The sequence below is a fragment of the Bubalus kerabau genome, chromosome 17 (genome assembly GCF_029407905.1).
Source record: "Bubalus kerabau isolate K-KA32 ecotype Philippines breed swamp buffalo chromosome 17, PCC_UOA_SB_1v2, whole genome shotgun sequence".
Lineage (NCBI taxonomy): Eukaryota > Metazoa > Chordata > Mammalia > Artiodactyla > Bovidae > Bubalus > Bubalus kerabau.
The window spans coordinates 51304350-51322646 of record NC_073640.1 but is presented as its reverse complement, the minus strand read 5'-3'; the positions used below and the strand labels follow the sequence as shown (position 1 = coordinate 51322646).

Here is an 18297-nt window from a genome sequence, read left to right as displayed (position 1 = left end):
CACGAAGGAAGTCGTAAATGTTAGTTTTAACTGTGATCCTTACACACAGTCTGATGATTCCTCATGAAACTGATAATACAATCCCCACGATATATGTAATTGAGCCCTAAAAGGAACTGTAGGACACTGGGCTAGTAGGGAGTGGGGCAGCAGTGTGAGACCTTCCAGACCCAAGATGAGGTAAGCTCTTCACTACTGTGCTAAATAAAAGGGGGTGAGTGGGTCCCGGGAGACCTTGGCCTGGGCCTCCAGACCCCCACCTGTTTGCTTCATTACAATACATTTAGGATGTGGCAGCTTTCACAGGGACTTTGAAGACAGAGGCTTGACGAGAGAGCTTCACTTTTCTCTCTAGCAAGAGCCCGAGCTGGTGGGAGTCCAGAGCAGGTGATGGGTGGCTCTGTGAGGTCATCCAGGTACGAGGTTCCCTGTCTGGGTGCTCTGCATCCCTGCAGGATGCCGCCCCCAGGCCTCTGGGGAGGCTGGTACCCACCATCTGCTTCTCAGGAAGGGAAGGGCAGTGGAGGGCACACCGCTTCCTTTTTTCTTTTCTGTAGGAATTTGGCTAATCTCAAATGGCCATTCACACATACATTAAACACGTTGTGACTTTTTCTTTGGCTGTGTCACTTGGCACACAGCATTAGTCCCCTGAACAGGGATTGCAACCTGCACCCCGTGCGGTGCAAGCACAGAGTCTTAACCACTGGACTGCCAGGGAAGTCTCACCACTTCCTTTTAAAGACCCAATGACCTGGAGGCATCACACACCCCTTCAGTCTGAATTTATTCACCTGGTCACATTTAACTGCAAGAGAGACAGGGAAATGAGAGTTCGCGCTGGGCAGCTACGTCCCCGCTAAAATCTGGGGACTTTTATTACTGAAAGGAAGAAAGAGAAATGGGATAAGGAGCCCATCTATCAATACTCCTGTCGGTGGCAGTGAGAGACCCTTACTCGTCTACCCTGGAGGGATTACAAATGGGAGATGAGATTTAAGCTGGGAAGGTGGATGTAAAGGGTTGGATGAAAAACACAGGTGTGGGCTTGTGAGACAAGGCCACGTCCATCTGCTCTTTGGAGGGAGAGTTCCCCGTCATTCACTTCTCATCTTCAATGGCTAACAAGCAGAGAAGGTAGCTTATGCCTGTCCTCCCCAGGCCCTGCCTGCTCCTGGCATCCTACGGTACTGCTCTCCCCTGCTTGTTTCCTCATTGTTTTCGCCTAAAATGACTTGGTCCTAAGGGTATTAGCAATGCCTTCTCCTTTGTAGGACACAGTTCCCAGCTGGCCTGCGATCTCCATGTCATTCACAGCTAGATCAGCTCACCCTTTTGCCAACATTTCACCAGCAAACATGCTTCAAAGGGTCACTCGAACCCTCAAGTTTTTACTTAGTCACTGCAGTTTAGGAAGAGATTTCTGGATGCTAACTTTAGCAGTACAGGACTGAGGAGATGGCTGAGATAGTCCACCCTGGGGGTCTTGTGCTTCTACACGTCTGTGGATGGACACGCCTAACTGGAAGAGCAACTGCTGGAAGCCTGGTTTTGTCTCCTTCCTGAAGCTTACACGACCAGAGCACCCCAGTCCTATAAACATCATAATCCCCATCCTGGAATGTTTTCTTTGAACCTAACCACATCCCGGGAGATGGATGATCTTATGCACACAGTATGCAGGGTCTCAGTTTTTCCCACAAGACAGAAATGCTGCCCTGGATGTTCTAGAATACTGGTAATCAGCAAATCGCAACAGATCATCCTCTGGGAGGTTCCAAGGAGCTGACGGCCCAGCTGGAGAAACCCAAGCTTGGTCTACACCCAGCTGACTGTTGTGTCTGGGGTTTGACTTTATTCTATTTACAAGTTAATAAATTAGGCTTGTGGGCTTTTCCAGGTGGCTCAGTGGTAAATAATCTGTCTGCCAATGCAGGAGACTTGGGTTTGATCCCTGGGTCAGGAAGATTCCCTGGAGATGGAAATGGCAACCCACTCCAGTATCCTGGCCTGGAGAATCCCATGGGCAGAGGAGCCTGGTGGGCTACAGGCAAAAGAGTTGGACATGACTAAGCAACAAAAAATTAGCCTTTAAACTGTTTCCAAAATGCTGGCAGAAGCCTTTTGACTCTTGGGTCAGAGACAGAAGGCTTTATTACAGCAGCAGCATAAGCATCAACCTGTGTATTGCCCTCCCTTGTCCCAGGGGGGCAAAGCACAGGTCCAGATGGAGCCTGCACAATGTGGTGACTGGTTGCATTACAAGAGAGGGTCACTGAGCATGGAGAGCCTGCCACTGTACAGCAGGCAGTAGGCGAGCCTGCTCTTTGTCCTCGAGGGAGCCACTGCCTCACCTCATCCCTCAAGGTGCTCTCACCCCAAATCCAACTCTGAGAACGGCCCAGGTAAGCAGCTGTCAGGGTTGTCTGTTCTTAACACACTCATCAAGACTTGTAGCAGCAGATCTCCACGGAGGATCGTCTGTCCAAACACTGCACTTCGCTTGGCTACTAGTGAATTTTCTCGCGAACATGCCATTCTGTCAGCTGTTCTGATTAACCGGACTGAAAGTGAAAGTTGCTCTACCATGTCCGACTCTTTGCAACCCCATGGACTGTAGCCCGCCAGGGTCCTCTGTCCTTGGGAATGCTCCAGGCCAGAATACTGGAGTGGGTAGCGGTTCCCTTTTCCAGGGGATTTTCCCAACCCAGGGATCGAACCCAAGTCTCCTGTATTCCAAGCAGATTCTTTGCCGTTTGAGCCACCAGGGAAGCCCAACTGGACTGAGGCTGGGGCTAAATTCCGTTTGTCTCATAAGGCACTTAATTACTGTCAGCAGGACCCCAAGCAGCAGTGACTCCTGTTATGTGGCCAACCTGCCTGCCATCCAGCATCCCAGCCTCATCCAGCTGTGCCCGAGCAGGACACAGCCAGCAAGGTCATAATCAAAGGCTAGTCTCTCGTCCATTAGGAACCACACGAGGGAGTTCAGACTGACCTGCTGATCTTCGATGTCACCGCCAATAATTACACAGCCCCAGAGCGGCCCTCATGTCCCACAGAGAGGCACTGTGACTCATTCTTTCCCGCAGGGAAACACACGCAGGACTGCACACAGAGCACTCCAGTTCACCACTGGTTTCGTGAGAAGCTGCAGTCTCAACTGCCATACATGGCATAGCCCAGGGCTGCTTGGGCTCAAAAGTGTGTACTTTTGTTATCAGCCAGATTAGAACAGGGCTGAGCAGGTCCATGTTTGTAAACATCTATGGGTGGGACTCATATTCAGGTGGTGACGGGATCAGGACTGGTCTATGGGTCACACTGTCGGCTGCAGGGCTCAGGTGGACCAGGTGATGGCTTGGCAGGCTGAGATGCAGGGTCTGAGAGTGCTGATGGCACCCCTCCTGCTCCCCACCCCCACTTGCTGGGGTCTAAGATGTTCCCTCACTCCCATCCATCCATCCATCCATCACTGACTCGATGGACGTGTCTGAGTGAACTCCGGGAGTTGGTGATGGACAGGGAGGCCTGGCGTGCTGCGATTCATGGGGTCGCAGAGTCGGACACGACTGAGCGACTGATCTGATCTGAGGGGTTCCCAGGTAGGTAAGATGGCAAAGAATCCGCCTGCCAACGCAAGAGACTCAGGTTTGATCTTTGGGTCGGGAAGATCCCCTGGAGAAGGAAATGGCAACCCACTCCAGTATTCTTGCCTGGAGAATCCCATGGACAGAGGAGCCTGGCTAGCTGCAGTCCATGGAGTCGCAAAGAATCGGACACGACTGAAGCAACTTAGCATGCACACCAGGTGCTAGGGTGTTGTACATGCTGATTCAAAGACAAAGAATCAGCATGACTCCTGTCCCACTGGGTAGCTTTACCTCTTGTGTCATCTACTCACACCCAGACCTTTGTTTGGAAAGGTCAGACGTGAATGGAATGAATTTTTACAAATTTACAGAGACCACTTAGGTCCCTGTAGGGAGACATGGCAGGCAGGGCGCTCAGCGACCAAATGGCCATTGTCCCCATGACTTGGGTCTAGTTGTCCAAGAAGGAATCTTGGGCGCTAAACCAGCATTAATTACTGAGGCTCCCTTTGATCAGCTGCCACCTGGAGGTTGCACATGGGCTTGCTATTCGAGGGAAGATGCATCATACACAGGGCTGATGAGGGCAGAATCCCAAAATTCTCAAAATAGTCTACATAACTCCCAACCCTTTTGACCTGATTTTTTACCCAGGAGATGGTTGAGAGAAAAAACACTTTCTGATGACAACCACATTCAGTGACCAAACTGCCTTACTAAAGTGTATGGACCAAGAAGAAGTAGAGGAGAGATCTTTGTTGATTTTTTTAGAAATGCATTCCACCTCTGAATGGTGCCAGCAGTCTGTCTGAGGATAACAAAGGCCATGAAATGTCTGTTGAGCACCTTGGCTACTTGCCTACTGTTAGGCAGTTTTTGCAACAAAAAGAGGACCGATGCCAGCCTGTAAAGGGTCTATAAAGTGGAAAACATGGCAGTTTAGTTTCAGGGGCCACAGTGGTGTGGCAGGAGGCGGCCAACCAGACTGGAACAGTGGCACCATAACATGGAAAAGTACGGAAGGGAGACAGCCCTGGCAGTCCAAGAGGGCCCAAAGGCCCCCTGCTGTCACCCTGCCAGGAGCAAGTGGGGCCACAGGGCCTCGCAAACCATGAGACAGGACAGGACAAATCTGGGCAGAAGTGAGTCACAGAGATAATGTCTGCATAAGAAACATATAAAGGCACGGCATAGGAAAAACCTGCGGAAGCTCAACTGGCCTTGATGGTGTCAGGAGAGTTCACTTCATGATCTTCTCCTGCTGCTGCTGCTGCTGCTGCTGCTAAGTTGCTTCAGTCCTGTCCGACTCTGTGCAACCCCATAGATGGCAGCCCACCAGGCTCCCCCATCCCTGGGATTCTCCACTGGAGTGGGCTGCCATTTCCTTCTCCAATGCATGAAAGTGAAACGTGAAAGTGAAGTCAGTCAGTCGTGTCCGACTCTTAGCGACCCCATGGACTGCAGCCCACCAGGCTCCTCCATCCATGGGATTTTCCAGACAAGAGTACTGGAATGGGTTGCCATTTCCTTCTCCAATGCATGAAAGTGAAAAGTGAAAGTGAAGTTGCTCAGTTGTGTCCGACTCTTAGCGACCCCATGGACTACAGCCCACCAGGCTCCTCCATCCATGGGATTTTCCAGGCAAGAGTACTGGAGTGGGGTGCCATTGCTTCTCCGCTTCCCACTGCAGTAGATTTAAAAGTGATTCCCAACAGTTTCTTTTAAAATCCAACACACTACTTTTCTTCCTTCATATGACTAAGATATGAAGGAGTGGCAACTCTTGTCCAAGTAGGTGGAGAAACGCCTTCTGCTAGGCCAGAGGTGTCAGTGGGTCTGAGGCTCCTGAAGTTGACAGGACACGAGCGGACCTGAGGGTTGCCCGTGGGGTGGCAGGAGGCGTGTAGGGGAGAAGCACCAAGTCAGGAGCAACAAGGACACAGGTAGGTGGGCAGAGGTGGCCACCACTTCCCATGGGTGACCTGACATCTGTGATCTCGTGCAGCTTTCCCATCCACCCATCTTACAGGTGAGGAAACCGGAGGTTCAGAGGAGTTAAGTGACCTGCCTGCTTGAGGGCAGTGGGTGGAGGGTCTCTTCCCAATGCCTTGGCCCTCTTTCGCTGGACCACAGGCTCTTCTGGAGGCACTTGAGGGGTCCTAATTTGTCTGGGACGCAGCAAGTAGGTTTCCCCTGCTCACAAACTCTTGAGTCAACTGCACTGAGGGCCTGGAGTGCCAGGCTGCCTGGAAGGTTTGGCAGGGAGAATACCAGAATCCAGGAGCAACATCTACCATGGACCAGAAAGGCTGGGAGTGGATGAAGTATTTACCCAATTGCTTCTGCAACAGATTTCTAAGCCCTAACAGACACAAGTCTTTCCCTCAATGTGCAGGCATCCTTCCAAGATACTGTGTGTTTGGTTCCAGACTATCACAATAAAGCCAGTTGCATGAAAGTTTTGACGTCCCCAGTGCATTTAACAGTTATGCTTACACTATAGCCTATTAAGTGTGCAACTGCACTAGGTCTAAAATAAACAATGTATATACATTAATTTAAATGTACTTAAATGCTAACCCCATTATCTAACAAGGCCGCAGTGTCTTCAGAGTACAATAAAAGGAGGTCTGCCTGTATAGTATGTATAGAGGGTGGCCTTTGGCCTGAAGGGATTTCTAGGAAGGGTCAAGGAAAGGAGGGCTTATTGTGTTTCAAGGAGAGGCCACAGCAAGATCTGGAACTGTTGTGTTGGGTAGCATGGGTCCCCAGCCAGGCCCAGCACCTCTACCTACTCCTGGGCTGCAGACCAGCCTCCTGAGTCCCTGGGGCAGGTGGAGGCCCCAGGTTACCTGCCTGACCCCATGAGTTGCCCAGATGTTGCCCCATGTTTAGGACTCTGTGTTTAGGAGAAGGGTGAGGAGAAAGGGGGCTTCGAGAGTTTTGAGAGGAAGGGAGTCCCCACAGGCAGGCAGCAGAATTGGGGCTAAGCCTGGAGGCAGAGTTCAGCCTGGTGGTGCCCTGTCCCCATTTCTATGCAGGGAGGGAGGCCTGGGGATGATTGCAGACATGCAGGAAAGATGAAGATCATGGATGCCAAAATGAGTCATTAAAAAAAAAAAAAATCAGCACGGTATGACCAGAATTTTTAAAAAGTGAAATGGAGTAAGAAAATATCAGAGATAAAAAAAAAAGAAAACATCAGAGCTTACCACAGGTATAAGGCTAAGTGTTGTTTGGCAAAACTTTATGAGCACTCAGTTGTAATGTAAGATGTATTTCATTCAAAAAGATCTGAAAGATGTTGTTTTCTTAGTGTGTTCCTGGATGGGGACATCTCATGTCCTGTGGATACTTTGGTAGAGTCTATATTAACAGTCCCATAAAGAAAGCACATGCTGAATTTTTTTTTAAATGGGAAGGCCCTTTTATTAAACTTGTACATTTTACTTTCTTCCTTTCAGAATCCTAATAAAAAAAAACCATGTTTCTGCTTACTTAAAAAAAAAACAACAAACAAACTGAAAACATCACTTTTGTGATGGGAAAGGAGGCAACAGGATTCAACATAAGCAAAGAAAACTACACCTGGAGCAAAGAAAGAGATCGAAGAGGAACCGACTCGGGTGGAGGCCAGACCACCTGCACTGCGCAGACCTTCACTGAGAGGACTTCTAAAGCAAACCCATCTGAGGGGCCAGGGAGCAGCCCTCTCACCTTCTGGAAGAACAAACAGACCAAAAGCCCTAATGATCATGCAAATACAAATCAATCGCTCTATTTGAAAAAGCACACATGCGCATTGACCCTTGTCTCCCCTCCCTTCCCAGATTCTCTTCATCAGCAGGGGGTGGGGGGCAGCCCCTTGGCACCGGCGGTTCACAGGACGTAAGGGTTCTTCACCAGCTGCTCCTTGTCATCCCCAGAGCTCCAGACGGTGCGGAGGGTGCGCTCCTGGTTCCTCCGTGCCACCCTGATCAGGCAGACCACGGAGGCTCCCAGCAAGAGGATCAGGACCATCACGAACAGCCCCACCAGGACCACCACTGTGGATGAGAGAGAGGCCTCAGAATTGGGGGGGGACCAGGGGCCACAACCGGTGTCTGCGGGAGCTCGGGAGGAGAACCAACAGTCCTTGGGCCACATGTCCCCCCGCCCCAACCCAGGAAGCCTGACAGGAAGTTGTGTCCTCAAGAGAGTCCCTACAGTCTTGAGAAATAGGTTTCTAAAAAATGGAGGTGCTATGCTAGATGCACACAGACAGAGTGGCTATTTGTGTTTCTTCTTTTTGAACAACAAAAAAATCCTCACTTCAACTCTATCTCCCTACCGCCTTTCTGGGGCAACCTGTACAGGAAAAGCACCCATCTCTGGTGTGGGTGTGTAAACACACCCCTCCCCCAACCAGCCCAGAGAAAGATGTGGCCCTGCAGGTTGCTGGGGTGGTGGCCTGTGGAACGAGGGATGGGCACGGGTCTATTCGGAGCAGGGCCGGGAGGGGACCCTCACACTCCTAATTGCCCAGGTAAATCTGACAGTGGTTGCCCCACTGGAGTCCCACTGGTCAGTTCAGATGCTTTTTCTTCAGGAGAGGCTCCCCTTAAGGAATGTGGTCCGGTGGCAGTTGCCCCGCTTCCTCTCCCCACGTAGCCGCAGAACCAGAAAAGGTCAATTCCCTCCCCATCTCCCACCCTCCAGGCCCCGATGCCTGGCCAACCAGGTTCCAGCTTCATTCCTCTTTTTCTAAAGGAGGGTAGATACACAGGCCAGGCCTGGGCTCCTGAACAGGAAACAGGTGGAAAGAGGCCAAACCAGTGTGGCAGGTCTTTTGTGCAAATGCTACCATCCATGATTAAGGCTCAGAATCAGAGACAAAAGCGAGAGAAGGCCCAGCCTCCTCGCCAGACCAGACTGCGTGGGGACAACAGCGCTGCTGGGGGCCATGGCCCACCCACAGCGAGGGCTCCGCCTTCCTCGGTGTCACCCAGGACCAGCGATGAACACTCCAGGGCAGCAAAGCTCTCCCAAACCTGGAGTCAATCTCAGGCCTGAATGCAGCAGACCCCACATGCCTAAGCAGGAGGAAGTGTCCCCCGGTTGCCCTCGGGGCTGCTGGGAAGAGACGGCCACATTTCTAACCCCCGTTTATGTACGCCGCACCACGGGACACACATCTACTGTGTGTTCCAAGCTGCCCAGCCATTCTTGTGCAGAAACATGACTTTTTAACAAAAGATGTGGACAGTGAAGGACGATGTGTCCAAGACAACATGAAGCCACAAAGACAGAGCTGAGTTCAGTCAAGGCAGGCAGGTGGAGGGGGGCAAGAGGCCATTTACCTTTACTGCCAAGGGGCAGGGCAGGATACAACTGCTTGCCTGGAAGAAAACACACAACCCTGAGGTCAGCTCCCAGCCCTCCTTTGCTCAGAGAGGCAGCCACCAGAGGCTTCCCCTTGGTCCTGGGCCTTCGAGGGGAACTCTAGCTAAGTGACTTCTTCCAGCTCTTCAGAGGGTTCTGAAGCCTTGCCACCCCAGTAGGGACGTAGGAAATATCTGCCCAACAGCTGGGGCCAAAGCCACCCCCTCCCCACTAGGGAGCCAAAAGAAGGTGAGGGTAAGAGCCCAGAGGACAAGGAAAGGGACTGGGGTCCTCTTGGGAGGGTTCCCCTGCCCGTGGCCGTGTCTTGGATTGAGGCATGAGGCAGACTCACCGAAGCATTGCTGCATGCACTCCTCCTTGGAGCGATAGTTGTTTTTATTGCCCCGGCATCCTCCGTAGATGAAGTTATCACAAGAGTTCTCCTCGGCATTAAAGTACCAGCGTGGGAAGGCTGCGCGGCAAGGACCAGTGACGGCCTTGGCGATGCAGTGTTCTGGGAGCGAGACAGCCGGAGGGGCACAAATTAGCAGGGCCCAGGAGAGGTGACTGGAGCTGGAATGCTCCTAAGCAGTCATACGGCTGCTTTCCCCATGGGGAAAACCTCTCTCTGCTAAAAGAAACTGGTTAATTGCAGACATGGCCAGTCTGGCCCACATTTTCAGATGCCTTTCTCAGTGGCATTACCAGACTACGGTTATGGAGGTTACCCCATGTCAGTCACTGTGTAGGCACTCAACCTGTGTGAGCTCCCAGAGGTCTGAACCAGGCCCCTCATTTCAATCTCAGGGCTCGGGGGCAGAGCTAGTTACCCACCCACAGCGCAGCTGCTGGCACGCAGGGCAAACTTCTCCAAGGGCATGCTGTGGGCCCATCCTGCTTCCTGCTGCCTCAGGGCATCCTCGTGAGTCCTAGTACCCGGGAACGGTCGGGAAGCCCTGCTCTACAATATCCTTAATAGAAACCCTCAAGTGTGTCTCAATTCCCAACTAAGTAAGAAAACATGTTTTTTAAAAAAGTTGTACCTTCATAGCTGAAAATATCACCGGAGGGGTCATCAGAATCCTGCCTTCTGGGAACTGAAACACAAACATCCATGTCTCCACGTCAGGGAGGCCGGAATGGACACAGGACACGTGACCTAGCTGGGGCTGAGTCGAAAGGGGCCCACTGAGGGAGCATGGACACTCTGGCACCTGGAAGGAAGGGAGTGGAGTCCCCTCTCTGTGGGCAGCTCTGCTCCATCACCTCTCAGTCATGTGCTCTACAGCGCCTCCAGCACTGTGGCTGGATGGGGAGGCCTGCTCGGCAGGTCAGGGGTTATTATGGAAACCAATCCCAGCCACAATTTCTGGGTTGACGAGAAAGACCAGAGGTATATAGGAGGTCACTTATTCTCTTGGGGAAATTTTCTTCTGAAACAGGACAGACACCAGAGTTATGAATTCAGTGCCCCATGGCTCTGGATGACCTTGCAGAGGCCAGTTCTGGAATAAACAATGAACCCAGGCAAAGCGGTGGCCAGGACAGTCACAGGAATCCTATCGAAACTAGAAAGTGCCTCTAACCTTAACTCTCAGCATTCTGCCAACTGGTTAGCTGCTAAACTAATAAATGCTTACTCGTATGTGGGCACTGAGGCCAGAGTCAAAGGACCAGAATCAAGACTGCAACCACTGTGTGGCCACTGGCTGACTGGGGCCATCCTCAAAGCGGGTGGGGGCGGACTCCCTCCCTCCACAGCAGGACTCGCCCGGCAGAACCCACTGCCTGGGGACTGGCCTTGCTAGTGCATCTGGATCACTCACCCCAGGCTCCCGAGGCAGAGTCCTTTAAGCATAAAGAAGGAATGGGGCAGCTGTTCTCAGCACTACAAAGCAAGCTAACACAAAGAGATCAAGGACTGCAGTGGGAAGGGAGGCGGGGTGGCAGAGGACAGAGGAGTCAGCACAGGGAGGGAGATGGACCGGCAAGGATGACAGAGAGCAAAGGAGAAGGAGCGGCAAGGAGTGGGGATTGGGCAGTGAAGACAGCAGAGCAGGCAGGGAGTGGGGACTCAAGGCCTGAGCCACATGCGGCAGTAGCCACACCCCCGCGCCCAGGAGGGAGCACTGTGGAGTCTCTCAGCCCTTTCTGTCCACAGGACAATGCGAACTCCCTAGCATGAGGAGGCGGCAAGGAGCCAGAAGCTGGCAGCCCCAGCTTGCCAATTCTGCGTCAACAGAACCAGGAGGAAGAAGCCCTGGTGCAACTCCCAATGACAAATGTCCTTTCACATTACCCATCTGGATGGCCCTCATTCCATCTCGGGTCTTTTTAAAAACCTACCACTTGGGACAGAGGAATCTGCTTTATCACTGGTCTGCTCATCGATGGTGTTCTCTGCAAGAGGACAAACAAACAGCACAGTGAGAAAGGGCACCTCTAAGATCGCTGGGGAAACAAAACAGACTGCATCCCTGAGCAGGCCTGGTCCTGTGGGCCTCTCACAGAGCCTCCCATTTCTCCTTTATGCGGGCCCTTCAGTGTGCATGCTGGACCACAAACCTGCCAGAACTTGGAAAATAAGGAACCAAGACTGTCCTTGTGGGTTAAACGTTAAGATCAACCAGCTGGAAATCAGAGCAAAGACGTGTGAAGTGACATTATAAAAAGACAATGGCTTCCAGGGCCAAATAACCTGTTGAACTGTATTAACTCACGAAGTGAATTAAAAACTGAAGGGCGTGCTTAGCACTAGGAATGCACTTCCTGCCACCAACCCATGCACTTAAAGCTGTTAACATGGTAAATTGTATGCTATGTATATTTTCTCTCTCTCTCACACACACACAAAGCTAAGAGGGTGGGTGGAGAGGCTAGCCATTTAAGGAAGTGCAAAAAAGGGAGGGCTGGTGGGGTGCAGGAGGGAGGAGCCCCACCCCGTGTGCGGAGGCGTGGGGCTGGTCTAACCTGATGCCACTGCACACTCGCATACAAACCAGCTCCCCTGGTTCCGCCCCGCCCCTCATCAAGCAATCTTCTGGGAATCTGACTGAGCTTTGTCTTCGCACACTAAAGCATAGACTAAACGGGAGAGTCTGGTCCCTTCAGTGGCTTTGGCTCTCATTATAATTAATTAATCAGTTGTTAATGAACTGTCATTCTCATTCACATTTGGCTCCCCACAGAGCTTGCCTGCCTGGGAGGGAATCTGCTGGCAAGGACTCCGGTGAGTGACTTGTTGCCCAGTCGTCGCCCTGGCAGTTCCAGTTCTCCTTGCAGACTCACGGGAGAACGCCTCAGGAGCCAGCAAATGGGTTTTCTGGGACCTCCAGGCTGGGGCCAGACTCTGACCTTTAGGAAGACAGCTGTCTGCCTTCTGCCAGCAAAACACTACACCCCATGGCCCTCAGCAGAGACATTCCATCTTATGCCCGCTATTCACTGCTTGTGTTCTTAAAACTTAACTTTCCCCCTGAGAAACCAAGGAGTAACCAGAACGGCATGTACATTTGCTACTGTCAACTCTTTTTTTTTTTAATGTGGACCATTTTCAAAGTCTTTATTGAATGTGTTACAATATTTTATGTGCTTTGGTTTTTTGGACCAGGAGGCATGTGGGATCTCAGCTTCCCAACCAGAGATTGAACTCAGGCCCCCTGCACTGCAAGGCGAAGTCTTAACCACTGGACCACCAGGGAAGTCCCATACTGTGAACTCTTTGATAGGGAAAGGACAGGAAAGGTAGCAAAAAACATTTCCCCTTAATCCCGGACACTGGATCACAGCTTATGACAGAAACTTACATACAATAAATGGTATTTTCCTTACTCACCATTTGGTGAAGTTGCCAGTCACCCCCTAAAAGATGAGGGGCTCACTCACAATCCAAAAATAGTACCAGCCCCCTTGGCTCTCCAAACACGTGCTGAGCGCTGAGCACTTGCCGGGCACACAAAGATCAGTAAAACGCTCCTCCAGGCACCGGGCCTCGGCCGGGCTATTGCACCTGGGCGCTGCTGTAAAGCTCAGGCCACAGCCAAGGCCACTGCTGCTGTCCTCTTTGTGCACATAACTTTAATTCACTTATGTGATTTCTGAATGCAGAGCTCAAAGCCAACAGAGGGTACAGCCAGTGCAGGAGGAGATACAAACGCCTGGCACAGGCTCTCAGGGTGGCAGGGCTGTGAGCGCTGAGGGTGCCACAAGCACTTTCTGACCCAGAATCATAATCCAGGTGCTACCGGCGATGCCAAGCTGTCAGGAAAGGATGTAAGAAGTCCCATGACAACGTTAAAGAAGCAGCCAGTGAAAATCTTTAACAGACAGTTTGGCTGGCCAAATCCTCAGGTCTCTGGAACACTTGGGAGGGATCAGACCCCAGAGGGCCAACATCTCACTGCCGTCAGGTCTCAAGGAGTCCCCTGAGGCTGCGTTCAGAGCTGGCACATGCTGTGCAGAGGCTTAGGTTTTTACTTAAACTGGGAGGTTCACAGGGTCAACATGACTGCACAGAAGTCCTCACTGAAGGGTGGGACAAGGACGGATTCCAGAAGTGTTGTTCTAGTTTTAACTTGATTCATTACTCGGCTGGCTGGCTGAGCTCCTCAAGTCATTTGTCCCAAAGGTAAAAATAACCCAAAGGCCCAGGGAGCAAGGAGGCTGCTTGTCCGCTGCCTGTCCGAGCAGACCTGGAGTGGCGTGGAATGTGCGCTCACTAGTGGGAGGAAGGAAGCTGTCGGGGAGAAGCAGTCGTGTCCCCCCTCCCCTGGCTCTAGTTTGCAGCCTACTCTCCCCTTTCTGAGAAGAGGGGGAAGGGTACCGCCTTGAAACCACCGTGAGTGGGTGACTTTCACGCTGGGCCAGTTTCTTCTGCTTTTAAAAACATCTCCCAGTTTCAGCCATGAAGAACTAGCAAAGAGCAAAAGACATCTACGACCCAGTTAATAAGGTGTCTCTAGATAACACGAAGTTAAAAGATGCCTGCTCCTTGGAAGGGAAGCTATGACAAACCTAGTCAGCATATTACAAAGCAAAGACAGGGACTTCCCTGGTGGTTAGCGACTAGGACTCAGCGCTCCCAGTGTAGGGGGTCTGGGTTTGATCCCTGGTCAGGGAACTAGATCCCACGTGCCGCAACTAACACCTGATGCAGCCAAATTAATAAATAAATTTTTTTTTTTTTTTTTTTTTTTCAAAAAAGCAGAGACATCACTTTGTTGACAAAGGTCCGTATAGTCAAAGCCATGGTTTTTCCAGTAGCCACATACTGATGTGAGAGCTGGTCCATAAAGAAGGCTGAATGCCAAAGAATTGATGCTTTCAAATTGTGGTGCTGAAGAAGACTCATGAGAGTCCCTTCAACAATAAGGAGAACAAATTTCCTTTAGTCAATCCTAAAGGAAATCAACTCTCAATATTCATTAGAAAGACTGATGCTGACGCTCTAACACTTTGGCCATCTGATGCAAAGAGCCGACTCATTGGAAAAGATCCTGATGTTGGGAAAGACTGAAGGCAAAAGAAGAGGGGGCAGAGGATGAGACAGTTAGATAGCATCACCATCTCAGTGGACATGAATTTAAGCCAACTCCAGGAGATAGTGGAGGACAGAAGAGCCTGGTGTGCTGCAGTCCATGGGGTCTCAAAGGGTCAGACACAGCTTAACGACCAAGAAACAACAACAGATGATAAACCCTCCCCAACAGCGCTGTCTTACCTGTGACGCCAGCACACTTTGCAAGACACTCCTCCTTGGTCATGTAATTATTGTCATTCCTGTCGCAGCCTCCATACACAAACTGCTGGCAGGATCCGTCAGTGACATTGTACCACCACCGAGGGAAGGAGGCCCGGCATCTTCCCACTTTCTTGGGAAGGTGGCAAAAATCTAAAACACAACCAGAGACCATGCTTAGCAGGGCAATTCAGGCAAGAGAGGACACGCACAGCCCTGGAGGAAGAGGCCTACAGCTTTCCAGAGCCTTAAGTTCCAGCAGCTCCTCTATGAGCTGTTTCTAAAGTGTCACCATCAGACCTGCTTAGGGATTCCTTCTTTGTGTAGGAAAAAAAGGCGTCATCTAACAACAAAGATACCAACTACCCGACTGCACTGAATGTCAGTTGTGTGTTGATACTGTCCCTGCCCCGTTATCAAACACACAACCACCCAGTACAGAAGCTGGACTTCCAGAGGCAAAACACCAGACTGCAGGATCCTTCTGGATATGTGCCTGTCTCACTGGGCCAAGGGAAGCTTAGCACGCAAAGGCTAGAGCTGGCGATGTGCGGTCAGGAAGGACGCGCACAGCATGGTGCTCTTAGCAACCCAGAAGGACCTTTCCTAACTTTTCCTGTCTACTCTCTGCCAAGACTGGCCACTTCATAGTCGAGTTACCACTAGAGCCTCAGAAAGAAGCTCCCGAATATTAGTTCCCCTCATTGCCAACCAACCCTTCAAAGGCAACTCAGGTCGCTCCTTTCTTCCAGCGTTTATAATGGCTCCTATCTTGATGGTCTGGGGTTACAAGGTGCCTCCAAATCTGGCCCCGCTTTGGTACAAGGGAAACAGAACAAAGTTATAAAATTCTAGCCAGATACATTTGTCTACAGAAAGCCTAGAGATCTGCTTGCTCTCTTTTTAAATATTAATTTTTGGCTGAGCTGGGTCTTTGTTGCTGCACACAGGTTTTCTCTAGTTGTGGCAAGCAGGGGTTACTCTCTAGTTGTAAGGCTTAGGTGTCTCATGTCGGGGCTCACAGGGCCTAGAGCGCGGGCTCAGTAGTTATGGTACATGGGCTTAGCTGCCCCACAACATATGGGATCCTCCTAGAGCAGGGATCGAACTCATGTCCCCAACACTGAAAGGTAGATTCTTAACCAGTGGACCACCAGGGAAGTCCCTCTGCTCTCTCTCTTGAAAAGGGAGAGATAAACAAGTGCTGGAGACAACACCTTTACTACAATGACCCTTTCTTCTGGAGGAACTGGGAGGGTGGAAAGCAACCTGAAAAGGGAGTCACCTGACTGTGTGGTTCAGTGTCTGCTCTGCACCACTGGGATCACGAGCCTACATCGCCTCTCCCTCCACCATGGTCTCCTTCATCTCTGAAGTGAACTGAAGCTGTGTCCGACTCTTTGCAACCCCATGCACAGTAGCCCAGCATGTTCCTCCGTCCATGGGATTTTCCAGGCAAGAGTACTGGAGTGGGTTGCCATTTCCTTCTCCATTTCTGACCCAGGAATCAAACCCAGGTCTTCCACATTATAGGCAGACCCTTTACCATCTGAGCCATCAGGGAAGTTCAAAGCACCAGGGAAATCCTACATCTCTGCCTTCTTGCATAAGGGAATTGCAACCTGCCTCAGGCCCAGCACAGGGTGCTTCAAAAACATCTCAAATAAAACCATCCCAGGGCCCAAAACTTGGGTTATATGTCGCCAATGACTCCTCCCTAGTTGTTCTCAGCCTTGCTAGGTTTATCTCACCGAGGGGAAGCCTTTCAAAGCACAGACAGCAGGATTTGTGCTTCTGCTGCATCTCCCAAAACACGTCACAACAACGGGCAGGAAACCAAACATTCCACAAAACATCTATCTATGGACAAAAAAGGCTGGTACTATGCAAAACAAACAAACATCCCCAAGGAACTCCAATAAATCACAGGTAACTAGCAGAGCAGAAAAAGCATACTCTGAAGTAAAAAAAATCTTTTGTTAATGTGCAAGCAACCATCACCGAAATCATCAGCTAAAAAGTACCTTATCTGGATACTTTATATGAATGGAATCATACGATATGCCCAGAAAAGGCAAACCAAGAGAGACAGGAAGTGAGATTAGTGTTTGCCTGGTGCTGGGGAGTTGGAGGGGTGGGGGTGGGGGTGGGGGTGGGGTGGTGGAGAGTGACTGCAAATGGGGATGATGGAAATGTTCTAAAATTGGATTGTGGGGATGGTTGTACAACTCTGTCAGTGTACCATTGGCTTGTATGCTTGTAACAGCTGATTTTATGGTATGTAAATAATAAATCAGTTTTGTTTGTTGTTGTTGTTGTTTTAAACAGGCCCAGACACCTTTTGTCCATATAACTGCATCAACCAGAACCAGCTGGGTGTGCACCCGGAACAGGTACTTTTGACAATGTGCCAAAAGTCACAAAACAAACACCATCAACAAGGCCCAGGGAAGACGCAGCAGAAGAGTTCTCTGATGTATGTTTCTGCCCAACCCACCAGGCTGTCAAAGGCCAGAAGCAGCACTGCTATCAACATGACAAGCTGGAGAGGACCCAGACAGGACGCCCTATGACCCCAAACTGAAAACGTTAGGGCAGAGGCACTCAACTGCTGCCGAGGTGTGGCAGCTGCCTGTCCAATGCCCTGCCAAGCTGAGAGCCTTGGAGACCACTGCCTGATGTCCTTGCTTCCCGAGCAGCTCTTAGGGAAATGAAAATGGAAGCAGTCTTGTTCAGGCTTCAGAAGCAGGAGAGCAGGCCTCTGATTGACTTCTGACCCTGCCTGGACTACCCGCCTGCTTGCAAAAACACCAACGGTTACCAGTAAGTCAAGAGGCACTTTAGATGAGAGAAGGAGTGGGTCTCGGCCAGCCCCCTGGGGTCCAGAGAATCCTGTGACTCACCAGGTGAAACAAAAAGCACTGTAAAACTTAAAACCAGAGCTACAAGTTTTGCAGGCAAACTGACCAGGATATCAGTTTGCGGCCTGGGATTACAAGTGGGAGCCCCCCAAAACTGCAATTTGCAGCCTCATCAACAAAGTGGATGCACTATCTCCAGGCTGCTGTTAACAAGCGACTTCCCAGCGCTGCTGAAGTCTGAATGCTGGTGGGCCCAATTTGGTGATGGACATACACACTGTTACTCTTCTCTATTATTTCTATTTCTCTTTTCTTTTAATGACTGTGTAGTAAAATTAAGTTAAATAACCCTCTATTAAATACTGAAATTGTTTATTGTGTGTGACAAATAAAGGTTTCTTTTGTTAACAAACCCTTCAAATCTAAAACAAAAGCAAAACTTCCAACAGCTTCGGGTATGGTCTTTAAAACAAAAATATCTGCAAAAGGAATTGTATGCTTTAAATGGGTTGACTGTGCGGACTGTGAATTATGGCTCAGTTGAACAAACACCTGAGGGGGCCAAACGGAGCTCAAGGCAGGGTTGCCGGGAACAGTCAGATGCCACAGCAGAGAACGCGGCAGGGCGGCCACGTATAAAGAGTGGGAATTGGGTGGCTTTTCATAAGCAAGGATGCCGATACTTCTGCCAGATGTTCTGTGCATGTACAGAAGCCTGAGGGTACATAAAGAGGAGGAGGGAGAA

At 50.6% G+C, this 18297-nt stretch overlaps 1 protein-coding gene across 1 annotated transcript in view; it reads right to left on the bottom strand.

Moving 5' to 3' along the window:
- Positions 1-6996: 6996 nt before the first annotated feature.
- Positions 6997-18297, bottom strand: part of SPINT2 (serine peptidase inhibitor, Kunitz type 2) — a 30429-nt gene continuing 19128 nt past the window's right edge. The window contains exons 2-7 of the mRNA XM_055552307.1: positions 14674-14844; positions 11301-11354; positions 9998-10051; positions 9307-9468; positions 8933-8971; positions 6997-7639 (exon numbers count right to left, since the gene is read on the bottom strand). Coding sequence (XP_055408282.1) covers positions 7473-7639; positions 8933-8971; positions 9307-9468; positions 9998-10051; positions 11301-11354; positions 14674-14844 — 647 coding nt within the window. The 3' untranslated portion in view covers positions 6997-7472. The remainder of the gene's footprint in view (positions 7640-8932; positions 8972-9306; positions 9469-9997; positions 10052-11300; positions 11355-14673; positions 14845-18297) is intronic.